The sequence below is a fragment of the Diadema antillarum genome, unplaced genomic scaffold, assembly GCF_040938485.1.
Source record: "Diadema antillarum isolate AM-2024a unplaced genomic scaffold, OU_Dant_1.0 scf00000232, whole genome shotgun sequence".
Lineage (NCBI taxonomy): Eukaryota > Metazoa > Echinodermata > Echinoidea > Diadematoida > Diadematidae > Diadema > Diadema antillarum.
This window is the reverse complement of record NW_027271121.1, coordinates 175,057-184,971: the sequence shown is the minus strand read 5'-3', so window position 1 is coordinate 184,971 and position 9,915 is coordinate 175,057. Positions and strand designations below refer to the sequence as shown.

The window sequence follows — 9,915 nt, the reverse complement described above, 5'->3', positions numbered from 1 at the left end:
CGGATAAGAAATAAGCGTGTTATAACATTCTGAAAATGATAATTTCATTTTTTTTGTTGAAAAACCGCATTCTTGACCAGTCATTATGAATATGTAAATCATTACCAAGTTGACCAAAAATGACATGAGCACTTCAATTACAGGCCTACAGCTAGTGAAAAAATCTCATAATTCAGGTACATGAATGTAAAACAACCCAAAATAAAAAGAAACAAATGTACAACGTTAACTCTGATATATATTTGGTATGGGAATATACTTTTAGGCTGTATATTAAGGCACTATAGGTAGGCCTATCAGCTAAAAATAACATTCCCCGAATTTCATATAACATACATGAAAAATTGTGAGGGCACATAGTATCATCAACTCGCTCATTCAAGAATATTCAAATATTTAGAAGGACTGGTCAAGAAATAAATTGTTTCTGTAACAATATGAAATTTCAAAATGTCATTATATGATCTTCCTTAGCTTATTCGATTTTTTTCTTCATTTTTGTGATGTTCTACGGATTTTTTTTTCTTTTTTCAGAGTTTCTTTATTTTGGCGTTGAATACCTCATTAAGATTGGTAAAGTGCACAAATTAATTGAAGTTTGAAGTTTATTGATTAACAACAACATGTAAAAAATGAGAAGTATACAATGCATACATAGATACACGAATACATGAATAGATACTAAAGTTTAATACACATAAGTGAAGCTAGACAAATACACTTGCGTAAACATTAGAACTAAACTGGTTTTCATTGGCAAGAATATATTACATGTATAGATTAAGAAAAAATAATGAAAGACAGAAAAAAAAGTAAGAAGAGAAAAGAAAGAAAAGAAAGAGAAAAGAGAAGAGAATAAAAATAATACAATGTTATATGATACGATGTAGTTGTCAAAAGTATCAAAGATAGCACAGTTGCTAGTTTTTCTCTTTTATAAAAAAACAACAACAATTAATTTTAGCCATTAATCTATTAATATTTGCCTGCAGTCCGAGCAACCACAAAAGAAAACCCGGTAAAGATCGCACAACACTTTTTCCACTTTGGCTGGCCTAATGCTTGTTTGGGCTTCCCCAGGCGAACTAAACCGCACAAGGTCTTACCTGCATGAATTCGCGTTGCATTCATCACATGATGACCTACGAGCTGGTCAGATTTTTGGAAAAATGGCACCCGCTTTAAGCAAATTATTCTTCAGTAGAACGTCAGCTGGATCTATTGCAGGTGCCTTCGTGATATTCAGCATATTGAAAGCCAGAAGCAAGAGAATTAGTCGGAACAAGAGGTGAGACGAGCTCTCAATCATTGCACTACAGTAACGATTGCCTCATCATATAGAGGTGGACACTGCCATTCACTCACACGCACTACCGGGTACCTCTGTATTATTAGTAGCATTGATTGCCATTGGATTAGCGTAGCGTGTAGCGAACTCTCAGCCAGCCGGCACGCCGGTTCTGCGGCGGCGATAGATAGCAAACCGCAAAGGGGTATAGCATAGCACACATGACAACTAGCCAGTTACTACTACCAACTGGAGCTTTATGGAGCTGGAGCTACTGTTAGGTTCAACTCGAGCTCATCCTCATCCTCATACTCATCCTCATGTGCTCAATCATTGAGCTGGTTGGATGGTGCGTGGTCATTGAGTCATTATGACCAGCTCACAGTCAGCTGTGCTCCGGTGCTGTGGCCTGTGCTGTCTTTATTTTCGAGCTCGAATGCAACTCTCCTGTAGGCAATTTGCAATGCGATCATAGATCATAGACATGACATAGATTTAGTCATCATATAGACTTACAGCAGCAAAAACATGAAGAATGTGATTGATTAGAAACTAGAGTCAGAAGCACTCATTTAGTTTACTGCGACCAGCCCCCTTGCGTATGGGGCTGCTGGTCGCAGATCCTAGTTAGTGAGAGTGAGACTGAGCTGAGAGCGCAGATCTTTGCCAATTATGTTTAAAGCAGTTCATTTTACACCACTGATCTTGTTCCTTCATATGATACTTTATGAGTGATTTCCACACAGACGTTTGCATAGGCCTATATCAGATACGGTATGTTGAAAGTCGCCTGATTTCCCAATATACTGATATATCTAGAAGCCTTTTGTTATGTAATCAACCTCCAGCTGCACTGCTGCGCGATGTGCCTCGCCCTAGCAGAAACTAGAGCAGGCACAGTTTAGTGCGCGTGTGAAAACCTAATGCGCAGCTTGAACTCCCGAGTGTTTACCCAACCTGCCAAAAAAAAATATCGAAAATCCTTCATAAAATGCACCAAATTTCCTGGATCACTTCCAAAAAGAAAAAATTTATCATCTGTTACTTGTATCATTCTCAATGCATGTTTCCTGTAAATTTCATCCAAATCCGTTTACTAGACCATCCCTACTTTTTGAGTTATTTTGCACATCAGTTCGGGAAACCCACTCACAAGGGGGGCCCCTCCTTATAAGTAACCCGTCCCCCTTATAAGTAACCCCGTCCCCCTTATAAGTAACGCCCGGGGCACCCCTTATAAGGAGTCTCCACGCTTTTTTGCAATGCAACGCGAAAATGAAAGGACTGCGGCAATTCGCTTGATTATGTCCATAAAGCTTCACAAGTTTCCTAGTTACTCACGAAATTTGAGCAAAATCGGTTTGAGGCATCATATCTAAAATCATGGATTTAAATGCGATGTCAAACGACCCATGCGAATGCTGAAATGCGAGCGATTACTGGCGCGAGTGTCGCCAGGCGCGGCGGCGCGGCAATGCTTGAGTGCAGACGTGGCGACTGAGTACGGAGACTCTCTCGTACTCGGTCGGCACGTCTGCACTCAAGCATTGCCGCGCCGCCGCGCCTGGCGACACTCGCGCCAGTAATCGCTCGCATTTCAGCATTCGCATGGGTCGTTTGACATCGCATTTAAATCCATGATTTTAGATATGATGCCTCAAACCGATTTTGCTCAAATTTCGTGAGTAACTAGGAAACTTGTGAAGCTTTATGGACATAATCAAGCGAATTGCCGCAGTCCTTTCATTTTCGCGTTGCATTGCAAAAAAGCGTGGAGACTCCTTATAAGGGGTGCCCCGGGGGTTACTTATAAGGGGGACGGGGTTACTTATAAGGGGGACGGGTTACTTATAAGGAGGGGCCCCCCTTGTGAGTGGGTTTCCCGAACTGACATGGACAAACAAATGGTAGCTAGGCCTAATGAAAACATAACCTCCTCCCGTGGTGGAGGTAATAAGCAATTAAAGGATTTGGTAACTTGACTATTTCTGGGCATTTTATCACACATGTTTAGAGTGTATGACTTCATTGGACAATCATACATTTTGCAATTGTTACAGAGTTCAACTTACCAATCTACAAAATTTGAAATATATAGCCAGCTATAGCCAGTGGGTGCGCAATGGTACATTTAACGTAGGCTAGGATTTCAACACATGCATTTGGGATAATGTCAAAATACTGAATGTATTGACTAATTGTGTAGAATTCACCATGTTCACAGCCCAAATTAAGTGCATGCTGGCAAGTATATGGCATACATTTATGATTTACATTGCTTTGGATGATTTAATTTATGCAGGTCTTGTTCTGCCACTAACTGTAGGCTAGCGAGTGTAGAACTTGCAGGAAGTTGCCGCCTGTTTGGCGCTATTAAATGCAGTTTGTTGCGATAAAGTGGATTTTGTGATATCAACATGGAAAGTTAATTTAATAGTGCTACTATTACTCCGTGTCCCCCCCCCCCCCCCCCCCCGATTTCACTGATTTCGCCATGTATATCACTCTATTTATTCTATTGTTTCTACACTACCCTACCCTTCGGTCCTTGCTAACTTCCACACAGATGCACACACACACACATTTGCGTTGGTAAGTGGTAGGGTATGGGGGTGGGGGCATAAGGAAGTCTTGAATGCCATAAATAATGGATGTGGTGTGGACAGGTGTTTCACCACTAACTTCCTCACATCAGTTGCAGAAGTATGCACTTCTCTGAAAAATGATTTTCCGCCAACATACAGATTTCTCATGGCAGCCTCTCCTCTCACTCAGTATGAAGCTAGCAGTGTAGCAGGCTAAGAAAGATTTTTGAAAGACTACGGGTACTGAGCCAATCACACATATGCAAGTGTGATATTTTTACGTGACTATACGTCTAGAGTTATTGTTGCAGTCTGGAGTTATTGTTGCAGGTGGAGTAAAACATTACAATCCTAAATGCTGATAATCTAATATTTTCTGTGTCCTGTATTATGTCAGTTATTGTTAATGCCCAGTGTCCTTGGCAATGCACAAAGTCATGCACTTGGCTGGTTGCCAGTAAAGCTCAAGGGTTTGATTTTATTTCACTTTGCACCAAGTGTTGAGTGCACACACCAGACCTCTCTTATCCCATTCAGTGCTTGCACAAGTACTGTATTTCGCGAGGTTTTTATTTTCGCGAGTCAGGTGCTATTCGCCAAATTAAAGACACGCGAAAATATTGGCTCTGATCCCGATATGACTGTGACGCACACACATTTCTCCGTTGAGTACAGCCGCAGGACTCCACAATCGCGAATTTAACCACTCGCAAAATTGTTGGGAATTCCCGATTCGCGAAAATTTAGACTCGCGAAATATATGGCGTCTACAGTAGTATCTACAGGTGTATTGGCAGAACACATCAAATTCAGAGTGCTGGACACTCCATTGACAAGTCATAAACTCTATAAGTTTTGGTTAAAGGTTCCTGTGACATCCTTTTGTGGTCATGTACGTGTGCCCATTATGACTTGTGCAAATGTAGTATTGATCAAATTTTTTTCAATAATTCAATTCTTTCTTTCACCCAATAAACATCACCTTCGAAACATTCTTTTCTTTTCTTTTTTTTAAACAAATGCAACAGTTCAAGGAAACTGACCAGAAATGAATATGATTTATTAGTGGAAAATGGGCAAAGAAAATGGGATTCCATAGGGATTCGAAGCCGAGACCTCCGGATTGCTGGCCCGGTGCTCTACTGACTGAGCTATAGAAAGCCCTAGTGTAGTGTTCGTCCCAGAAACCTTTAATTCTGAATGCTGGAATGGTCAGAAGCTGTAGCAGCATGTAAGCATGTGACACACGCGCGCACACTTAAACCTGACATAAACCTGAAGGATAGTTCAACTTGGGGATAAATGCGAGGGATCACCAAAGTGATGCAGTTTTTTGAGTACATTGTATGTAACAAACGCAAACAGAAGGAAACTGACCAGAAATAGAGGTGTTTGTGATGCCATCAACAGTAAAGTTAGCTGAAATACTTTGTAAGCATACATGTAACATAACAGGGCCGGCGCACTGTTTTCAAAAGTGTGGGGGCCCACTTCTGGGTTTCATGAGCTAACAAGCAAAAAAAAAAAAAAAAAAAAGGTCCTCAGCTCATCTCTCCCCGTCCCCGTCCACTTCCGGGTTTCTTCAGCTGACAAGTAAAAAAAAAAAAAAAAAAAGGTCCTCAGCAGGTCCTCAGCTCATCTCTCCCCATCCACTTCCGCAGTAAAGGTCCTCAGCTCATCTCTCCCCGTCCACTTCCAGGTTTCTTCAGCTGACAAGCAAAAAAAAAAAAAAAAAAAGTCCTCAGCTCATACTCTCTTCTCCCATTTTAGTGCCACTTACGTACTTCCGGGTTGAAAAAAGTGTAGGGGCCCAAAGTGATGACACCTTATGTATTCCTTTGTATGGTGCACAAAAAGTGTGGGGGCCCGAGCCCCCACGGCCCCCACGGCTGCGCCGCCCCTGCATGATACTCAATAAGTAAGCACCTTGCCTGACCATGTGCACTAGCTCACAGTCTAGCGAGACAGGTGTATCACCTTTTCTTGCTGTACAAGTTCTCTGTTGTGGAACATTTACTAGTATACCACATGCATGTACACATGTACCAATGACTAGATATTATCTGAGCGATAGTTCTATGAGACCTAGGCCCTGTCGCATAAAGGATGCAATCACACCTCAGTGGTCAGAAAATTAAACATAAGTCGAGTATTAGCCAATCAGAATCAATTATTCAGAGAATTATGTTTCATATGAACTATGCATTTAATGCTGCAGGGCCCTGTCTCGCTATTGTTAGTTTGTGCAGTACCCGGTAGTCGAGACAAGGTGCCTAACATTTGACATTGTAATTTGTATTGCTTATATCAGCTGAGTGCACTGTTAATGAAATCACATGATAATAAAAGAGATTTTTTCTTTTCTTTCTTAAGGGCAGAGTAATGAGTGTTGAGAAAATAGAGATAAAATGATTCAAAATCTGTGTGGGTACTTTCATTAAAAAGGTTTAAAATTTCATAATTTGTAGTCATATTCACATCAGCAGAAACCAACGGACAATTGCATACAAAAAAAGAACCGCCATAAACCATTACAATTGTACATGTATGTGTGCTGTTTTGTTTAATTGTGAAACAGAAAGCAAATTTTGTGACTTTTTTTCTTCCAGAAAAAGGTAAAATATATTTTCTTCATAGGAATATTTGAAATCTATAATCTTGATTTAGTCTGATCTGTTGTCTGGCTAGTCTAAGTACTGCTACTAGCAAGGTGAGTTGGCTCAGGGCGGTGAGTTGGCTCAGTCGGTAGCGCGTCTGCCTCACGATCACGCGGCCCGGGTTCGAACCCGGGTCTGGACTGAGCAATGTTGTGTGTAAACATACCGTCCCCTCTAGCAAGAGGCAAAAACACTCTGTCCCTCGGATAGGACATAAAATGGAGGTCCCGTGTATGAGAGAGTCACAGCTCATGCACGTAAAAGATCCCGCTTCATTCATTCATCGCAAAGAGCAGGGTGTCTAACCCGGTGAAGTGGTCCCACCCCACATCCAACTGGACCCCATGGAAGACCAGCTTAGTGTAGCTGAATATGGGCTATCCAGCCATCTTCACGATGGAAAAATGAACAACAAGTTTAAAAATACGTATTTGATGTACGATTAAGCATTGTATCAACATGATTAATCTATTCTTTCATGTGCCCTAACTTGGTTTTGTCTTATCTTACTTCCACACAGTGCTGCAAATCTTCAGCAAGTTGTTCTACAGGTAAGTGAAGTGATGTAGACAGTAACTTTCAGAAAGGGTGTACCTTCCGACGCCACTTGCACGATGACTTGGACTTGTCTTCAGTTACAATTTGCGTCGATAATATCTTATATTCCCAATAACCCTACTGTGGTGTACGTTCATGCCAAGTGTTTCTTCATCAGTTTGAGCATCATTATGCGGATAGCTCAGTAAGTCAAGTATGACATTCATTGGACGTAAGCCACCATAATATCAGTTAGTGTCTTGAACATGTGGGCTTTTGGCTTGGAACTCAATCACTGGTGGGTACACAGGATTGGACTTTGTACCCGAAGAATAGAAAGCCAGTAAAATAATTTGCTCAGTCATACTGATTCTATTCCACTTCAGTACACTGACCTGCTACTGTGTGGTATCATTTGCATAAATGGTAATTCTTTGCCCCATGCACCCAAACAAAGCTTCTTTATACTACATGTTTCGTACTCCCATTGATAATCTTACTGCAGACCTAGAATATACTGGTAGACTTTAACGTTCACACAGTGTTCACTTTTGCTGTCCCATACCAGCGTGTAATGGTGTGATATTCCATGCACCTGATTTGTCATGTCAGATGCAGAAAAAAAGTTTTAAAAAAATGCAGGTATCACAAATTCATTCAGATTTTACAGATACTCTACAGAATGTGGCCCCTTGATATTCTGTAGGAGTGAAAATTGACATAAATTTGTTTCTTGTCCTGCATACATGTAACTTGGTTGTGTATCACAGAACAAATAGCGTGATTGGTCAAGACAAATAGGACTTGAGTATTAAAAGGCAGCATTTTTTTCCCCTCATTGCCCCGTTGTGCTAAGTTTAAAGTCCAGTGGTGTCCATTCAATGCACAGTGAAGTGGAAGCTATCTAGTCCCAGATATAGATCAGGTCACAGATTTCTGTTACAAGCATATAATTTGCTAGTGATGAGAAAGCAGAAACAAGATCATGGCATAAATGCTATATCAACAAACATGTTCTTGATAACATTAAGAAAAGAGTATAGAGTCTAGAGATGAAGTTTTGTCAACAGTTGTAAGCTATTTATTGCTAAAATCTACACTGCTAGAAATGAAAAGGAAATCCACGCCAGACCATGTTTGTTCTACAGCTTTATGATTTTAACAAGCAATCACAGCTTTTAGCAGTTTTGAAGGGAAATTATACAAATGTATAGATTGTATTCTGCATGTGATATATATTGTTCTCTTTTCTTTTTTCTTCAAGTTTGGATTAAACTTTATTTTGATAATGGGGAAAGAGACTCCAAAAAGGAAAGTTCTGAATAAAGTAATTGATTAGAGTGTCGCATGTATGTTACTGGAAAGAATGGAGCAAATGGGAATAATTCAATTACAGCAATTTACAAAGAAGAAGACCTCCTATTCTTTAACATAGCTAATCGGGAGATTTGCAGAAGGTACATGTAACCTTGTATCCTATTTCTCTTTAGGAGAATGGGAGAGACAGGAAGAAGGAGAGAGCTGCAGTGGATTCCGAATTCTTCAGGTGAGAATAGTACCGTCAAATCAGGCATTTTGGCGTGCATTTTAATTTCGCGAATTTCGCAACAGCCAAGCTTTGCGAAATTGAAGTGCACGAGAAAGTTCTTGTCTACACTGTATGCATTGAATGCCAGTGGCAATTTGTACAAAACTTCATGCTGCAAAAAAGGCCGCTGGCTCTAATTCTCGAAAATTTCTTGCTTTACAGTTTGTAAATATAGTGAACGGTCATGAGTGCAATGGTACAAGATGTCAAGAGATGAGCTACTCTATTCAAAGAGGCAAAAGCGAGTTGAATAAAGAGTCTCATTTTCCACCGATTGTCAAGTCGTGTTCCATTGCATTAGTAAAAGCCATTCATTATTTGTTTTATACAACATTCATTAGTGTGGTTCATGCCATGACTTAAATATAGTGCTGTAATGGCAACCGTTTCTCAGGAAAGGCGAATGGTGCAGTTGCATAAGAAAGCAATCACTAGTGACTGATTGAGCTTGGGCTTGGAAATGATTGCATGCATGCTGCAGATGTATATTGTAGTGTCAGAGGGGTTCACAGGTCCAAAACTGCGAGTGTAAGAGCCTATCATGGAATTAAATGTAAGTGGATTACAGCAGAATGCACTACACAAAACTGCCTCGCAAAAATTGAGCTTGCTGGAATAGTGGCACAGTTGATGGAGGGGTATTTAGAGAAAGTAGCCCTGCAATAATTGGAGAGACACTAACTACTCCACGTTTATGTGTTATGCCATTAGCAGGGAACACAATCTGTTTTAGACAGGGAGAATTTTTACACTACAGGGGAACCCCATTATGGCCTGTATTAAAATGCTTTGCTAGCATCAAATAAGACATTCTGGAAGTCAAATCAGGTTCGGGTTGAAAGGGTTGTATCTTTATAGTTTATTGGCAATTCTGAATGGGAGTGAAAGGACCAGATCTGGAAATATCTCCTTGTTATATCATGTTTTCTTTTGTTATCATCATTCTTTCAAATTGACCTTGCTGTAGCTGGGATCACAATGTAATCGAACTGGTTTTAAGCAGGGTGCTTTGCCATATAATAGTATGTGCAGAAAATAGAGACTGCCAAATTCACCTACTTAAAAGCAGTACCTCGTAAGCCGGCTTGTTATAACAAGGTTTCCTTTTGGAATCCCTTTACAATGTAAAGGAATGACGGTTGACTCTAATCAAAGATAGATTACATGTACAATTCTTTTTCTCCACAGGAGGATATATCGTATTCTACGTATACTCATCCCAGGATGGTTCAGCAAAGAGGTAAAGACCAGACTATGGCT

General features: G+C 40.3%; 1 protein-coding gene across 1 annotated transcript in view; it reads left to right on the top strand.

The window, feature by feature from the left end:
* The first annotated feature begins 1,120 nt into the window (after positions 1–1,120).
* LOC139724835 (ATP-binding cassette sub-family D member 3-like) overlaps positions 1,121–9,915 on the top strand; it is a 32,142-nt gene continuing 23,347 nt past the window's right edge. The window contains exons 1-4 of the mRNA XM_071635960.1: positions 1,121–1,288; positions 7,051–7,081; positions 8,561–8,613; positions 9,844–9,895. Of these exons, the coding sequence (XP_071492061.1) occupies positions 1,170–1,288; positions 7,051–7,081; positions 8,561–8,613; positions 9,844–9,895 (255 nt within the window). The 5' untranslated portion in view covers positions 1,121–1,169. The remainder of the gene's footprint in view (positions 1,289–7,050; positions 7,082–8,560; positions 8,614–9,843; positions 9,896–9,915) is intronic.